Source organism: Globicephala melas, chromosome 7 (genome assembly GCF_963455315.2).
Source record: "Globicephala melas chromosome 7, mGloMel1.2, whole genome shotgun sequence".
In the NCBI taxonomy this organism is placed as follows: domain Eukaryota; kingdom Metazoa; phylum Chordata; class Mammalia; order Artiodactyla; family Delphinidae; genus Globicephala; species Globicephala melas.
Window position 1 is genome coordinate 47,694,361 of NC_083320.1, and position 17,372 is coordinate 47,711,732.

Here is a 17,372-nt window from a genome sequence, read left to right on the forward strand (position 1 = left end):
CACATATATATGGAATTTAAGAAAAAAAAAATGTCATGAAGAACCTAGGGGTAAGGCAGGAATAAAGACACAGACCTACTAGAGAACGGACTTGAGGTTATGGGGAGGGGAAGGGTGAGCTGTGACAGGGCGAGAGAGAGTTATGGACATATACACACTAACAAACGTAGTAAGGTAGATAGCTAGTGGGAAGCAGCCGCATGGCACAGGGATATCGGCTCGGAGCTTTGTGATCGCCTGGAGGGGTGGGATAGGGAGGGTGGGAGGGAGGGAGACGCAAGAGGGAAGACATATGGGAACATATGTATATGTATAACTGATTCACTTTGTTATAAAGCAGAAACTAACACACCATTGTAAAGCAATTATACCCCAATAAAGATGTTAAAAAAAAAAGAAGAATCAAACAGACTGAATAATACAATAACTAAAATAAAAAATACACTAGAAGGAATCAACAGATTAGCTGATACAGAAGAACAGATTGGTGAACCGGAAGACAGAGTAGTTGGAATCACCCAAGCTGAACAGAAAAAAGAAAAAAAAAAGAGTTCAACAAAATAAGGAGAGTTTAAGACATCTCTGGACATCAACCACACTATCATTTGCATTACAGGGGTCCCAGAAGGAGAAGAGAGAGGGAAAGGGACTGATAACTTATTTGAAGAAATAGAATAAAACTTGTCTAACCTGGGAGAGAAAATAGACATTCAGGTCTAGGAAGCACAAAGAAACCCAATCAAGATCAACCCAAAGAGATCCACACCAAGACACATTATAATTAAAATGGCAGAAATTAAAGAATCGTAAAAGCAGCAGGAGAAAAGCAACTAGTTATGTACAAGGTGACTCACATAAGACTCTGAGCTAACTTTTCAGCAGAAATTTTGCAGACCAGAAAAGAGTGGCACAATATATTCAAAGTGTGAAAGGGAAAACTATAACCAAGAATACCTGGCAAGGCTATCATTCACATCTGAAGGACAGCTCTTAAGTTTTGTAGATAAGCAAAAGCTAAGAGTTCAGCACTACTAAACTGGCTTTACAAGAAATGTGAAAGGAACTTCTCTAAGCAGAAAATAGCACAACTAGAAATATGAAAAACACAAAAGGAAAAATCTCATTGGTAAAGGCAAGCATACAATAAAGGCAGTGAATCAACCACTTATAAAGTTAGTAGGAAAGTTAAAAGACAAAAGTAGTAAAATCATCTATATCCACTATAAGTAGTTAAGGGATACATAAAACAAAAAGATGTAAAATATATCAAAACATTAAAAGTGGAGGGGAGAGTAAAAATGTAGGGTTGCTAGAATGCATTTGAATCTAAGAGATAATCAACTAAAATAATCATATATATATATGGGTTTTTACACAAGAACCTCCCAGTAACCACAAACCAAAAATATATAATAAAACACACAAAAAAGAGAAACAAATCCAAGCATAATGTTAAAGATGCTCATCAAGTCACAATGGAAGAGAGCAAAAGATTAAAGGAATGTAAAAGAACTACAAAACAACCACAAATCAATGAACAAAATGGCATTAAGTACATACATATCAATAACTGCTTTAAATGTAAATGGACTAAATGTTCCAATCAAATGACAGAGTGGCTGAATGAATACAAAAACAAGACCCATATATATGCTGCTTACAAGTGACTCACTTCAGATCTAAAGACACACAAACTGAAAGTTAAGGGGATGAAAAAGTACTCCATACAAAATCTGGGGTAGCAGTACTTTTATCAGACAAAATAGACTTTAAAACAAAGACTGCGACAAGAAACAAGGAAGGATATTACATAATGATAAAAGGATTGATCCAGGAAGATATAACAATTTTAAGTATCTATGTATCCAACATAGAAGCACCTAAATACACAAAGTAAATGCTAACAAACATAAAGGGAGAAATTGACAGTAACACAGTAATAGTAGGGGACAATAACACTCCACTTACATAAGTAGATAGATCATCCAGACAGAAAATCAATAAGGAAACACTAGCATTAAATAACACATTAGACCCAATGGATTTTATATATACATATAACATTCCATCAAAAAGCAGCAGAATACACATTCTTTTCAAGTACATGTGGGACATTCTCCAGCATAGATCAATCACATGTTAGGCCACAAAACAAATCTAAATAAGTTTAAGAAGATTGAAATCATATCAAGCATCTTTTCTGACCACAATGAAATCACCACAAGAAAAAACGTGCAAAAAACACAAATATGTAGAGGCTAGACAACATGCTACTAACCAACCAATGGGTCACTGAAGAAATCAAACTAAACATACCTGGAAACAAAAGAAAATAGAAACACAATGATCCAAAATCTATGGGACACAGCAAAAGCAGTTCTAAGAAGGAAGTTTATAACAATACAAGCTTACCTCAGGAAACAAGAAAATTCTCAAATAAAGAACCTAACCCACACCTAACAGAATTAGAAAGAGAAGAACATAGAAAACTCAGAGTTAGTAGAAGGAAAGAAGTCATAACGATCAGAGCAGAATAAATGGAATAAAGACTAAAAATAAAAAGGTGGAAAATATCAATGAAACTAAGAGCTGGTTCTTTGAAAAGATAAACAGAACTGATAAACCTTTAGCCAGACTCATCAAGAAAGAGAGGGCCCAAATAAATAAATCAGAAATGAAAAAGAAGAAGTTACAACCAACATCACAGAAATACAAAGGATAAGAGATTATTATGAACAATTATATGCCAATAAAATATACAGCCTAGAAGAAATATACATTCCCAGAAATGTACAATCTCCCAAGACTGAATTGGGAGGAAAATATGAACAAACCAATTACCAGTAATGAAGTTTAACCAGCAGGACCTAAGGGCTTCACTGGTGAATTCTACCAATATTTAAAGATGAGTTAACACCTATTCTTCTCAAACTATTCCAAAATATCAAAGAGAAAGGAAGGGTCTTCTAAACTCATTCTAGGAGACCAGCATCACCCTGATACTGAAACAAGACAAAGACACAACAAAAAACAGAAATTACAGGCATTATCACTGGTGAACCTAAGATGTAAAAATCCTCAACAAAATATTAGAAGTAGAAATTGACAATACATTATAAGGATCACACACCACAATCAAGTGGGATTTATCACAGGGATATAAGAATGGTTCAATATCTGCAAATCAATCTATGTGATACACCACATTAACAGTCTGAAGAAAAATCATATGACTTTCTCCATAGATGCAGAATAAAGTTTTGACAAAATTCAACATCCAGTTATGATAAAAACAAAAACCCTCCACAAAGCGGGTACAGAGGAAACAGACCTCAACATAATAAAGACCCTTTGTGACAAACCTACAGTCAACATCATACTCAATGGTGAAAAACTGAAAGCATTTCCTCTAAGATCAGGAATAAGACAAGGATGCCCCATCTCACCACTTTCCTTGAATATAGTATTGGAAGTCCTAGCCATGGCAATAAGACAACAAAAGTAATAAAATGCATCCAAATTGGAAAGGAAGATGTAAAACTGTCTGTTTGCAGATGGCATGATACTATATATAGAAAATCCTAGAGATGCCCCCCAAAGTTATTAGAACTAGTAAATGAATTCAGTAAAGTTGCAGGATACAAAATTAATATACAGAAATCTGTCCTGTTTCTACACACTAACAATGAGCTATCAGAAAGAGAAATTAAGAATCACATTTACAGTTGCATCAAAAAGAATACAATACCTAACAATAACTCTAACAAAGGAGGTAAGAGACTTAATACTTGAAAACTATAAGACATTAATGAAAGAAACTGAAGACAAATGGGAAGATATACTGTGCTCATGAATTGGAAGAATTAATATTGTTAAAATGACCATATTACCCAAGGCAATATACAGATTCAATGTAATCCCTAACCTTAACCAATGGCATTTTTTAGAACTAGAACAAATAATTCTAAAATTGGTATGAAAACACAAAAGACCCTGAAGAACCAAAACAATCTTGAGAAAGATGACCAAAATCATGGTCCCTGATTTCAAAGTATACTACAGAGCTACAGTTCAAAGCAGTATGGAGCTGGCACCAAAGCAGACACATATATCACTGGAACAGAAGAGAGTCCAGAAATAAACCCACACATACATGGTCAATTAATCTACAATAAAGGAGGCATGAATATAAAACAGGGAAAAGACAGCTTCTTCAATTAATGGTGCTGGGAAAACTGGACAGCTACAGGGAAAGGATCAAATTGATTTACTTTCTCATACCATATACAAAAACAAATTCAAAATTGGATTTTGAAGACCCCAAACCAATAAACTCCTAGGGGAAAACAGGTAGTATGCTCTTTGACATCGATGTTAGCATTATTATTATTACTTTGATCTGTCTCCTCAGGCAAGAAAAACAAAAGCAAAAATAAACAAATGGGATTCCAACAAACTAAAACGTTTTCGGACATGTAGACTATTGGCAAAACAAAAGGCAGCTTACTGAATAGGAGAAGATATTTGCAAACAATACACCCAATAAAGGGTTAATATCCAAAATACACAATGGAATCTTACGACTCATCAAAAAAAACAAACAAAAAAAACAAGCCAACTTAAAAATGGTCAGAGGACTTGCTCAACATGACTAATCTTCAGGGAAATGCAAATCAAAATCACAATGAGTTACCACCTCACCCCTGCCAGAACGGCTATCATTAAAAAGACAACTAATAACAAATGGTGAGGATGTGGAGAAAAGGCAACCCTCAAGGCACTGTTGATAGGATTGTAAATTATTAGATGGTAGCAGCCACTACGGAAAACAGTATGGAAACTCCTCAAAAAATTAAAAATAGAGCTACCATACGACCCAGGAATTTCACTTCTGGGTATTTAACCAAAGGAAATACAAACACTAATACAAAAGATACCTGCACCCCAGTGTTCACTGCAGCATTATTAACGGTAGCCAAGATATGGAAGCAACCTAAGTGTCCATCCATAGCCAAATGGATAAAGAAGATGTGGTCACACACACAATGGAATATTACTCAGCCATTAAAAATGAAATCTTGCCATTTGTGACAATGTGGATGAACTAGAGGATATTATAGCTAAGTGAAATAAGTCAGAGTAAGACAAATACTGCATATCACGTGTAGCATCTAAAAAATAAAACGAACAACAACAACAAAATAAAACAGATTCAGATACAGAGAAGAAACAGGTGGTTTCCAGAAGGGAGGGGGTGGAAAGTGGGTGAAATAGATGTAGGGGATTAAGAGGTGCAAACCTCAAGTTATATAATAAATGAATCACAAGGACAAAATATATAGCATAGGGAATATGGTCAAAATATCATAATAACTTTGTATAAGGATAGAGGATTACTAGACTTATTGTGGTGATCATTTTATAATGTATGCAAATGTCAAATCATTATGTAATACACCTGAAACTAACATAATATTGTACACTGACTATATTTCAATTTAAAAGTTACAAAATGAAAAGCATATCAGTGAAGCCTGGTACAGTGTCAAGCAGGCTATTATGTCTGTAGAGAGGCAAGATAGGACAAAAAAAATTTGATAATAATATCCATTATAATTGCTTCTATTCTACATAATACTGGAGGTTCTAGTCAGTGCAGTCAGGCAAGAAAAGAAAATAAGAAGGCATCCATGTTCAGTGAGAAGTTAAACTACTTTTATTTCTAGCAACATGATCATGTAGAATATCGATTGGTACATAGAATAAAACAACTAGAACTAAAAAGTGTTTTTATCAATACAAGATACGAAATGAATATTAAAAATTGTTTTTCTATATCCTAACCTCAATTGGAATTTGAAATTAAAAATACAAACTACAATAGCATAAATCATGAAATACATAGGGCAAAGAGCAGAAAAGGAGTAAATTTAGACTAATACAAATGATTTTTGACAAAGAAGCTAAGACAGATCTCTTTAAAGTTTTTGACAACCCTGTAACTTAAGCACATAAATTGGAGTAAAAATAGATATCAAATCTTAAAGCAAAAAAATAAATATATTAAGACAAATATACAAATGAATTGAAAACCTCTCATATTAAAACATGATTCAAAAACGACAATTTAGAATAGCTGCATTGGAAATATCAATAATTCAAATAGCTCTGCCATTAAGATGCCTCAGGTAGCCTGTGGTGTTACCATACCTACCATCAGTGGTCATGTTTAATGGACACTCCCAGTGCCATAATTTGATCCACTGCACTAGATGTCACTAAAATTGGCCAAGACTCCTTGAAAAGCAAATGTAATCATGCAAAAATTAAGAGGAAACCTAGGGCACGTTGTTGCTACATGTAAAAGAGTGAAATTAGAACACTCTCTAACATGGTACACAAAAATAAACTCAAAATGTATCAAAGACCTAAATGTAAGTTCGTACATTATAAAACTCTTAGGGGAAATCATAGGCAGAACACTCTTTGACATAAATTGCAGCAATATCTTTTTGATCCACCTCCTAGAATAATGAAAATAAAAACAAAAATAAACAAATGGGACCTAATTAAATGCTTCTGCACAGCAAAGGAAACCATAAATAAAATGAATAGACAAACCTCATAATGGGAGAAAATATTTGCAGATGAAGTGACTGACAAGGGATTAACCTCCAAAATATACAAACAGTTCATTCAGTTCTATGTCAAAACAAAGAAACAACCCAATCAAAAAATAGGCAGAAGATCTAAATAGACATTTCTCCAAAGAAGACATATATATGGCCAAAAAGCACATGAAAAGATGCTCAACATCACTAATTATCAGAGAAATGCAAATCAAAACTACAATGAGATATGACCTCACACTGGTCAGAATGGCCAACAAAAAGTCTACAAACAATAAATGCTGGAGAATAGAACTATGATTCTATTTTTGATCCAGCAATCCAATATGATCCAGTAATCCCTCTCCTGGACACATATCCAGAGAAAACTATAATCTAAAAGAATACATGCACCCCAGTGTGCACTGCAGCACTATTTACAGTAGACAAAACAGGGAAGCAACCTAAACATCCATCGACAGAGGAATGGATAAAGAAGATGTGGTACATATATACAATAGAATATTACTCTGCCATAAAAAATGAAATAATGCCATTTGCAGCAACATGAATGGACCTAGAGATTATCATACTAAGTCAGAAAGAGAAAGACAAATATCATGAGATATAACTCATACGTGGAATCTAATTTAAAAAAATAAGAAACAAATGAACTTATTTACAAAACAGAAACAGACCTACAGATATCGAAAACAAACTTATGGGTAACCAAAGGGGAAACGTGGTGGGGGAAGGGATAAATGAGAAGCTTGGGATGAATACACACACACTACTATATATAGGATAGATAACCAACAAGGACCTACTGTATAGCACAGGGTACTCTACTCAATATTCTGTGATAACCTATATGAGAAAAGAATCTAAAAAAGAATGAATATAGGTACATGTATAACTGAATCACTTTGCTGTACACCTGAAAACTAACAATGTTGTAAATCAACTATACTCCAATAAAAAAGTGGTGAAAAATTAAATACTAGAAAATAATAATTATAGTAAATTAGAATAAGCTGAGCTTGCCATATGGGTAATGAGTCCCTGATAATACTTAAAGGTACATGTATGAAGGGTAGAATAAAAGATTACCAACATATTTCAATTTCCAATATTTAAAAAATTATATAGCAGTAGATAGCAGTATGACCAAATTATGTAAATCTTACACTTACATATCGGTTTCTCAACAACATACTACCTAAAATAATCATTTAGATTAGATTATTTTAGGTTAATACTTATTGACATGAAGAGTTGTCAGTGTTATTTTGTTAAATGAAAAAGCAGTCTACAAAACAGCCTATAAGGAACAATAACATGTATTTATTGCAATATATAAATATTCATAGACATATTATGCAATGTATGTGTATGTAGTTGTGTGTGTATGTATACCAATAAATAGGGTGGTGCTGGGATTACAAATGAATTTTCTTTCTCTTTATACTGATTTATACTCTGAATCATAAAATATTACATATTATTTAAGGTTCAAAACAGTTACTCTAAAAAAATTAACTGGTGGGGAAAAATTGAGAACTTTCTCCAAGAAATTCTGATTCTAAGAAAAACAATCAGTTATGTCATTGTTTTCTATAGGAATTACAAGTGTAGTTTATGGTGTGAGATAAAGTCAAAAGTAGTTATATCAAAAAACAGAGAAGTACTTTTTATATTATAGTTGCAATATGACCAAAATATAGCAAAAATTTTTATAACTTTCAGTTCTGTGTAATACAAATCATTTGGGGTAACTATTCTATCGTCTCACAAAGTGAACTACATTCAAAAATCAAAACTAACAAAAGTTTGTCCTCAAACAGCCCCAATTAGAGGTTAAAGCTCACCCTACCTTTCTGTCACTCTCTTCTCTGTTTTTACGCCGTTGTTCCTCTATCCTAGCTTCTCTTTTAGCATCTTCTCCGATCCTTGTTAGAAGTAACATCTCTTTTGCCTTCCATTCCTAAAGAGCACGATGTTACTGTCTTCAGGATGTATTCACAATAAACCAACAAGCAAGTTAGAACAAGTCAAGAGCCTAACAGAAATCAGGTCAAGCGTAACTGAAGTCATACATTGGCTTTAGAATGCGCTTCCTTCACTGCACTCCTATTAGGAATGCAGGGATGGTTATTTTTAACTAAAGCTAAATTTTAAATTTTTGCCTCTCCACACTGAGGGCTATAGGAGAGTTAAACAGTATCTAGTAACTTTCACCATCATCACTTTAAGAGCAGATATTAGCTCATATATGTAGTTTGTGGTGTCATCCTCATCTTATGTAACAACATGCATACCATAGCTGTGAACAAAGATCAATGTGGGTAAAATGCTTAGACTTGAAATGACTTCAAGAAGTATGATGGACAGCTCAAATTATTTACAAATGAAATAACTGTACACAATTTTTCTCTCAATATTTTAAATTTGTTGTCTCTCACCTCTTCAATTTTTCTACGAAGATCAAGTTTTCTTCTTGTGTGTTCTCGCTGTTGTCTTTCTTCTCTATCCATCCGTATTAGGCGTTGTTCTGCTGCTGTGCGCTCAAGATGTTCTAATTCCCTACTTATCGTATCCAAATATCTAAGTAAAAATGCAAATGTAAGTGAAGATGAATTGAGAGTTTTCCTTATTATGGCATCATCTGCTTTGATATTCCCAAACTACCTCCTTTCTTGCTTTTTATTTCTTGAGCTACAGGAATTTTACTGTTTTTCTATCAGCTCTGTTCATGGACTTTAACCCAGCCTGACCCATGAACTCACCATATTTTATTCATTATACAGATCTCCCTACTATATATATAAGAATCTGTTGTTATGGCCAAGACAATGATAAAATGTGGAGCAGACTGATTAAAAACATTTTGTACAGTACATATTCACAATAGACTTAGGAATATGAGTTTGCAAAGAAGACTGAAATAACTGAAACACTAACTTCAAATCTGGAAAAATTCAGATTTGAATTTCCTTAGAAAGATGTGTGTTGAGCCCCCTTGTAATTTATAAGGCCTTGAACAAATCTTCCATCTATAGTCTGGGTCTCTGGTATGTCAATCTGTATTATGGAACTACCATGGAACATAAAATCAGGTAATGCAGCTTAATTTCTCACCTTAATGGAGAAGGAGGAAAGAACTATAGTAAGAAATGGTCTTGACCATGGAAAGGTAACGATTGAATGTAAGTAGATAATATCTAAAGAGCTTGCAGGGTTTTTTTTTGAGATAATGCATGTTTATATTAGTATTAAAGTTATACCAAACTCCTTTATTGACTTTGCATTAATTTCCTCAAACTTAATGCTGTCAGAGCTTAAAGAAGACCCATAAAAAACTATTATTAGAGGCATGTGCTAAAGATACTTTCCCACCATCTCCTACTATAGGAAGGATTTTGGATTTGATTAATTCTTCAGTTATCAGCTTGGATTACCTCTTGAACTCCCAGAAACTCTATCTTCTCTAGTAGAAACTCATCTTTAGCCTTGGCACCCAAGTTTCCAATTCCTGTACTTCTTGATCTCCCTTCCTCTCCATACTGAAAGAGTGGAGTTAAATAGCATCCAGTACTTTAAAAAATTTCCTACCTTCGATTATTTGTAGTATTTTCCAACTTATTTGGGTCCACATTATATATATAAAATATGCATTAACTTCAATCTCACCTGTGCCTTATTAATCGTTCCTGGTCCTTAATAGATGGGGTGTCCTCCTGTAACAACCAATTTTGGAACTGTGCAACATCAGAACGTCCACGTATTTGATTGTCTTCCTGTAGTTTACTTACTTGTTTTGCAAGTATTTTCTATTAAGAAAAAGTGTGTATCATATATATGTATATGTGTGTATATATATATATAAAAATTTTTTTAAACATTTCCCAGAAAACTGTCATTTGATATGTCTTTTCATATTTAGCGTTTAGTAAAATTCCCATACTTTGTAAATAACTAATATTGTTTAACTGTATTTAAATCTTTTTTTTAAAAGATTTTTTCGATGTGGACCATTTTTAAAGTCTTTACTGAATTTGTTACAATATTGTTTTTGTTTTTTGTTTTTAGTTTTTTGGCCCTGAGGCATGTGGGATCCTAGCTCCCGGACCAGGGATTGAACCCACACCCCCTGCATTGGAAGGTGAAGTCTTAACCACTGGACTGCCAGGGAAGTCCCTAACTGCATTTAAATCTATTTTGAATCCACTGCAGACATGGACAACTGAACCAAAGTAAAGATTTCTCTCTCTGAAAATAAAAGATAAATATTTCAGCTTATTTTTCTACCCATTCTGAAGAAATTTTAAAAAATGGAAGAAGTGGAGGAGAAACTGTAGGCACAGAGGAGGAAATGGGGGGAAATATAGAACACTTAAAAGTACTGGGGAGTAATCCTCATTTCTATACAACTCTCTTGACCTTACAACATAAACTTGTAAAAGTACATATATGAGCACCTTTCTCATTTTTACCCAACTCTCTTGACTCTAACGCCTGAATTCACTCACGCAGGCACACATGTGCACACACTCTCACATGAACTTTGAGTGAAAATGTGAAAGGAAGTCACTAACTTTACCCACTCACTCTATACCAATCATTCCAGTTCACCTTTAAGGACATTTTTTACTGTATGAACACAGCTACATGTGTGTGGGTACAAACATACAGTGTACATGTTCTTTGAGTCACCTTTAGGATGTTATAACTATTCATACTGTTCCTCTCCTGTTACTTAAGCTGTTTTGGTTTCCAGCTTAAGAATCTTGCTACTACAATGGACTCTTCCCATTGGTCCCAGCTCACGTAGAAGGGACACATCTGAGTAGCAATTTAATTACTAAATTTTGTCAGCTACCACTGGCATATTAATAGATGATTTGGTCCCTTTCCTTCTCTTGGCACAAAATAGGAACCTCAAAATATTATTTACTACTGCTCTAAATTTTTACTTGGAAAAATTAAGTTATCAAAATTCAAAGTAAAATATTATAAGAAAATACTTTGTATACAAATCTTTCCTCCAAACTCTATGTAAAAAAAACAAATTTAAGTATTTAACTTACTTGTTCTCTTATATAGTTTCTTTCAAAGTCTAATTTTAAACTGGTAAGATATTGCCTGTACTTATTCAATTCCCTCAAGGTACATACAATCTAAAAAAAAACACACAAAACAAGAATAACAACAAAAATATATAAATACAAATATTTTAAAATCAAAGCAATTACTTTCCAGAGCAAAAATAACATTTTGATATCGAGTAATAAATTGCTAACAATTTTGTAAGTAATATCTCTCTAAAACTGTTAATCAATAGGAAACTGCTATCCAAGTAACATTACTTTATTAATATGACTTATGCCATGATAAGGAATTGAGTACACACAATTGGAGCTATTAAAAAATACCAACGTAATAATGTTCAACCCCAATAAGAATAGAGTCTATCAGGACTCTATCGGGCTGATTTTGCTAGATTCTTATTTTGTCTAAAGTTTTTAAAAAGTGTATGGGACATAATCCTTGACAAGCATACATGCCATCAGAAACAGAGAAAGAGGACTATGATACAGTTGGGAAAATTATTTGTATATCCTCAAATTATTTGGTAATCATCTTTTGATATAACAAAGAAAAAACGTAAATGAGGAAGTAGTTTCACTTAGAAAACAACTGCTGTCTGACTTCCTTTGATCCAAATACTGAATAATTTATGGACTTTTCCATTAAGTATCTCTTATGACAAAGTTAAAGGTGATACAGGTCACCCAGTGAGGTACAGAAGCAAGCTTATACCAAGTCTTGGAGGTTTTCAATGATTAAAAGAAATTATCTTCAACTCACTCTATTATTGCTGGTGATGTAGCCACCTTTCTTTAATCTCCTCAAGATGTCTTTACGGTTATGGTAGGCTCTTAAATGTGGATCATGGAGACTTTTATATTGGTTTTCCAAAAGTCGACAATAAGGATCAGTCAGGTTAAAACCATAAGAAGGTCGGAAAAGCTGCAAACATGGATTTAAACATAAATTAATGAATTTTACTTTTAATATCAACCTATTAAAATACCAGATTGTTCACTGAAAATAAAGTATGCAAGAAGAATGTGAAGTGGGGAAAAACCAGCAATAGAAGAATTTGGAATGGGCAATGTTAATTTCTTATCCCTACCTCTTTTCTTCACTGACCTGAATTATTCTAAAAATCCACCCTCACTCAATTAATCCACCCCCCCCACCCCAATCTCCATCAGCTCCTGACCCAAAGCTAGAAAACGGAGGAGGAAAGGAAAAGAAAGGGAATAGGATAAAATTTGTTTTTAATGTATAAAACTAATACTAAGATTCTCCCTTTTCTTCCTCCCTCTTCCAGATCAAGGCACTGCATTAGAAGGATAAAGGGATAATATCAATTATCATGATTATATCTCAATAATCTGAAAATGAAGGAAAACAGAAAATCTTTCACAAAAATTCATTGAAACAACTCTGACAAAAAATAGAAGTAAAACTCAGATGTTAAAGATGATGAATTAAAGAGTTACTGTATTTTCAGTTCTTATCTAATACAAGAAACCCAATGATTTCTGAGCACTACAGTCAGGAAAAAATTCAAGGTCTATATTATACAGTTCAACATATTGAAGAACCAATTATAAAGGATATTGATAGGGATTGAGGTTTCTCCATATGTGTAAAGACCAAATACAACCTTATGAAGTAGTCATTAACATATAAAAGAAGGAAAATATCAGCTAATAGTCATAATGCTATATCTGTTACTTTAGAGGAAGCAGATGAATTATTTAATCTCATCTGTAAGTTAAAACACTAAAGAGTGAGGGGGTTTAAAATTTGGGGGGGGGGATGTGAGTACTTAGTCCATTTTTCAAAAATTTTTCAATAGCAGGATGGTGATAATGGGTAATGGGAGAACCTCTGAAAGGGAAAAAGTAGAGGATGGAAGCAGGTGTGGAAGTCACCCGAATGTTGTCTTTGCATCCTATCTTTGTGCTTTCCTTTAGGTTTTCTTGGCCAGAACAACAGAAATTTTAGTCTAAAGTGATGTCAAAGCAGGAATTGCCTCAAGTGAAAGGCAGTTGGGAGATGTGGCAAACCTGAGAGCACGTGCCCTGTCTGCAGGCATCTAATTCAATTTATATGACCCCACACATTGTGCATCAATCCAGAACTGTCTGGAGGTACCAATTTGTGCTCAGTCTGTGTTCTGTCTGGCGGTAGCCACCTCAGTCAGATTCTGAACACTAAGGAGCCTGGGTTGGGACCCTAAAAAGAACTCCCTCAAGGTAAGTATGAGGATTCTTCTTATGTGGACAAAAGGGGAGACTGGGGAACCTGATAGGATGCTAGTGTTCCTTATCCATTTAAAAGCTTCCTGGTAAGTTTCTGACCACTTGCTTAATACCAGACTTTAATCTCTTCCAAGCGGTCTAAGTTGTAAAGTAGAATTCCCTAATTACCAAAGCTTCCCTGAGAAGGCAAGAAAAAAAAAAGGGAATTCTATAGGGCAATGTCTTAAATTCAGTGAGACCAGATAAAAAGTTCATATCTTTCTTGTAAGGGAAATAGTCAAAATCATGAGTCAAGGAGTGGATTGTTTCTTTTAGATGTTGATGTTTAGCTGTCAACTTCTTTTAGATGTTGAATTTTAGCTTTGATGGCCTATGTTTCTCAAAACCAGCCCTGGACTAGTGACCTGTAAACAAACACCTTTCATATTGGGTTGCCCCAAAAGTTCGTTCGGGTTTTTCAGTAACATCTTACCGAAAAACCTGAATGAACTTTTTGGGCAACCCAATACAAACCCATTTATTAGTGTCAGGGTAACCCATCTGTTGTCAATTAAAATAATTGGAAAGAAACAACTAAAAGTGTAAATATAAAGCACTACTTCATTGAGGAGATTGATATCCTTCTTTTTCTTTCAGTACAAAGTCAGTCTTCAGGGAAATTGGGCCTAATTATGATTAAATGAAGAGTCTGGGGGAAAATGAATGTAATAAAGAACAGAGAACATCTTTTTAAAAAGTAGTTGACAAGTGAATTATTATTTGACAGAGAAAATGGTAATATAGCAAACAATATTTGAGGAAGCAGACAGAAGACAGGGCTAAGTTTACATAATAAAAAGGAGTGATATAGGTTTCAAGCATGCTTTAGGAAAGCTGGTTTGTGTGTATATGACTTAGTCAAATTGTGTGAGGTTGGCATATTTTTAGTTAACTTGCTGTATTCTAGTAGAAGAGACTTTTTTTTAAAAAGGGAAGTTATGTATTTTCCATAAACAAAATTTACTTTAAGAAATCATGTTTATTAGGCAAGTATCAAATATGAAGGGCCCCTACTCACTTCTGATGACATCATAAATACTAGATGAGTAAGGGGGTAACTCAGAATTCTTCCTTGTAGAATTTTTTGCAATACGGATCAAAGCAACTGCTCAAAAAGAATGTATTGAACCTCCTTTAGTGTTAAGTATTGAATCAAGGAATGGGGAGGTTTGAGAGAGGGGGTCACACTGAGGACTAAAAACATGAAAGAGTTTGAGGGCAGTATACACTATAACCCAGTAAGATTTAAATTATAAAATTATAGTGTTGAGTAAAATTATACAAACCAAGGGCAATGCAAATTATAAGGAAATATAAGCTAATTGGGGGGCTGTAATGGTTGAGAAGGAATCTTGAAAGATGGCCCAAATTCACAGTTGGGGAGAAGAGCAAAGGGTATGCCAGGTTTGGGAGGCAAGGTGAAAAAAGTCACAGAAGTATTAACATGGTCTGTGTGAGTAGGTATAAAAGACCTCAACTAGAAAAAGCAGAGGTTGTGCACTGGAGAAAAGACTGGATAGGGAGGCTGGCGCAAATCATGGAGTCTCCTCAGGGAGACAGAGCCTTGTTTTCCTAAAGTCAGGTTAAAGGACTAAACACTTTAATTCATTTCAACTCTACTTTTTTTCACACTTTGTGTGTGAAACAGAATTCAGCTCAAAACAAAGAGAGGTGTTCTGTAATGAGAATTCTGTCCAAGCTATTATTGGTTAAAATCATAACATATAATTAAATGCCAGCCAGTACAGATAACCTTCCACCTTTCGACCAAACATTTCTAAGTGAATTAAATCTCAATAAATAGGTATAAGTGAAGTGTTATTATAAAGTTCATTTATGGAATCATATTAAGACAGAACGAAGAATCTAAACTTTCTAGCCCATGATTCTGTCCAAATCATACTAGATGAAGTTGCTTGGTACGCATCCTAAACAATACCTTAGGATAGGATAGGTACGCAACATTAGTGCAAATTCCCTCAATGCACTTCGCCTGATGTAGCTAGCGCCTGAATTTAACAGCAGTCGAAAAGGATAAAGAAACCAACGTAAGCCAATTAAACATCACTTTACCTTTTCACTTAATTTCGTGGTATAGTATAAAGGGTTGCTTCCTGGGATCACAGGCAGCTTCACCCCAAGAGGCAGATCCAGTAGTTGAGCCGCTCCGATCCCCGGAAAGTGGGTTTTGTGCGCGACCTGTCAGGTACAATTGGAGAGTTTTGTCTTTCCTTTAGGTATGTTAGTTTAACTCCAACCTAAGGAACGGAAGGGTCCAGCCCTGCCAGACAGCCGGAAAGACCTCCGCTTCCGGGTTACCAGCTCCCTCCCACCGCGCCAGTTGGGGCCAGTGCCGCCCAAGCCCTGCCATCTGCCGCGCCGCACGAGGGCACCAGAAGCTGGACGGTTACGGTCCACAGGGATCGCACGTGACCGTCCGCGGCACCGCCCCACCACCGCGCCCAGCAGGCCTGAGGCCTGGTAGAGGACAAGGACGACCGGTCTTCGCTGACACTCACGTTTCCGCAGTGCTGGCTGTCCGCGGCCACGCCGCTGGCGGCCGTCTTGGTAGCGGCGACATTGGCAGCCTTGGAGCAGGCGCTGAGGTACAACTCCATAGCCGGCCTGGGCCCCTCTGCGCCTCTGCCGCCCTCCCCTCTCGCTTCCCCTCGCACCCCTTTCCCGTCGTTGTCCCTCAGTCCCCACCGGGCCGGAATGGCCGGTACCCCGAGTTCCGGCTGCCCACCCTCGCGGCGTCACAGGCTCCGAATGTGCGGGCGCAGCAACAGCAGTGCCCTCCGCGAGGGCCGGTCCCTTGCGCCGGAGGCCTGGGCGCCTCAGAGCTGGGGAAATCGGTACTAGGGGCTTGGTCCCAGCGCGCCAAGGTCGAAATATCTTTTCTCTCTGAACCCTACAGCCCTCAGTCAAACCAACTCAGAATCAAAATGTATAAAGCTTTGCTGGCGTGCCAGCTGGCTAATTTCTCCTGGCCTCCGAGAAGGTTTGGTTCCATGCAGAAAACAAAAAAGAGTGACTGTGCAGCCCATTCTAGGGCCAGAGGCCTGGCTTTCTACATGCCCCGCCCCCCCCACCCCCCTTGCAGACTTGACCATACCACATCCCCAGGTTCCCATAACCTCGCCCCACCCCACTCCAGGTCCCACAGGACGTACCGTCCTCCGACCCCCCTCTAGTCTTCCTCTTTCATTTATAGCTCTCTTCTCTCTCTCTCTCCCAATCCCTCCTCGCCAACTCTCCACCTCTCTTGCTCTTCTCCTATATGCCTCTTTCTCCTCTCAACCATCCAGCCAAAATTTATAAAGTGCCTGACACCTTTGGGCCAGTCATCTGAGCTGGGTACTAAAGGATACAGTGATGAGAAAAAAAA

The 17,372-nt window shown here is 36.0% G+C and overlaps 1 protein-coding gene across 1 annotated transcript in view; it reads right to left on the reverse strand.

Moving 5' to 3' along the window:
- FSIP2 (fibrous sheath interacting protein 2) overlaps positions 1 to 16,602 on the reverse strand; it is a 126,380-nt gene extending 109,778 nt beyond the window's left edge. The window contains exons 1-7 of the mRNA XM_060301530.1: positions 16,504 to 16,602; positions 16,058 to 16,183; positions 12,477 to 12,638; positions 11,696 to 11,785; positions 10,299 to 10,438; positions 9,071 to 9,212; positions 8,482 to 8,592 (exon numbers count right to left, since the gene is read on the reverse strand). Coding sequence (XP_060157513.1) covers positions 8,482 to 8,592; positions 9,071 to 9,212; positions 10,299 to 10,438; positions 11,696 to 11,785; positions 12,477 to 12,638; positions 16,058 to 16,183; positions 16,504 to 16,602 — 870 coding nt within the window. The remainder of the gene's footprint in view (positions 1 to 8,481; positions 8,593 to 9,070; positions 9,213 to 10,298; positions 10,439 to 11,695; positions 11,786 to 12,476; positions 12,639 to 16,057; positions 16,184 to 16,503) is intronic.
- Between the last annotated feature and the right edge of the window lie 770 nt (positions 16,603 to 17,372).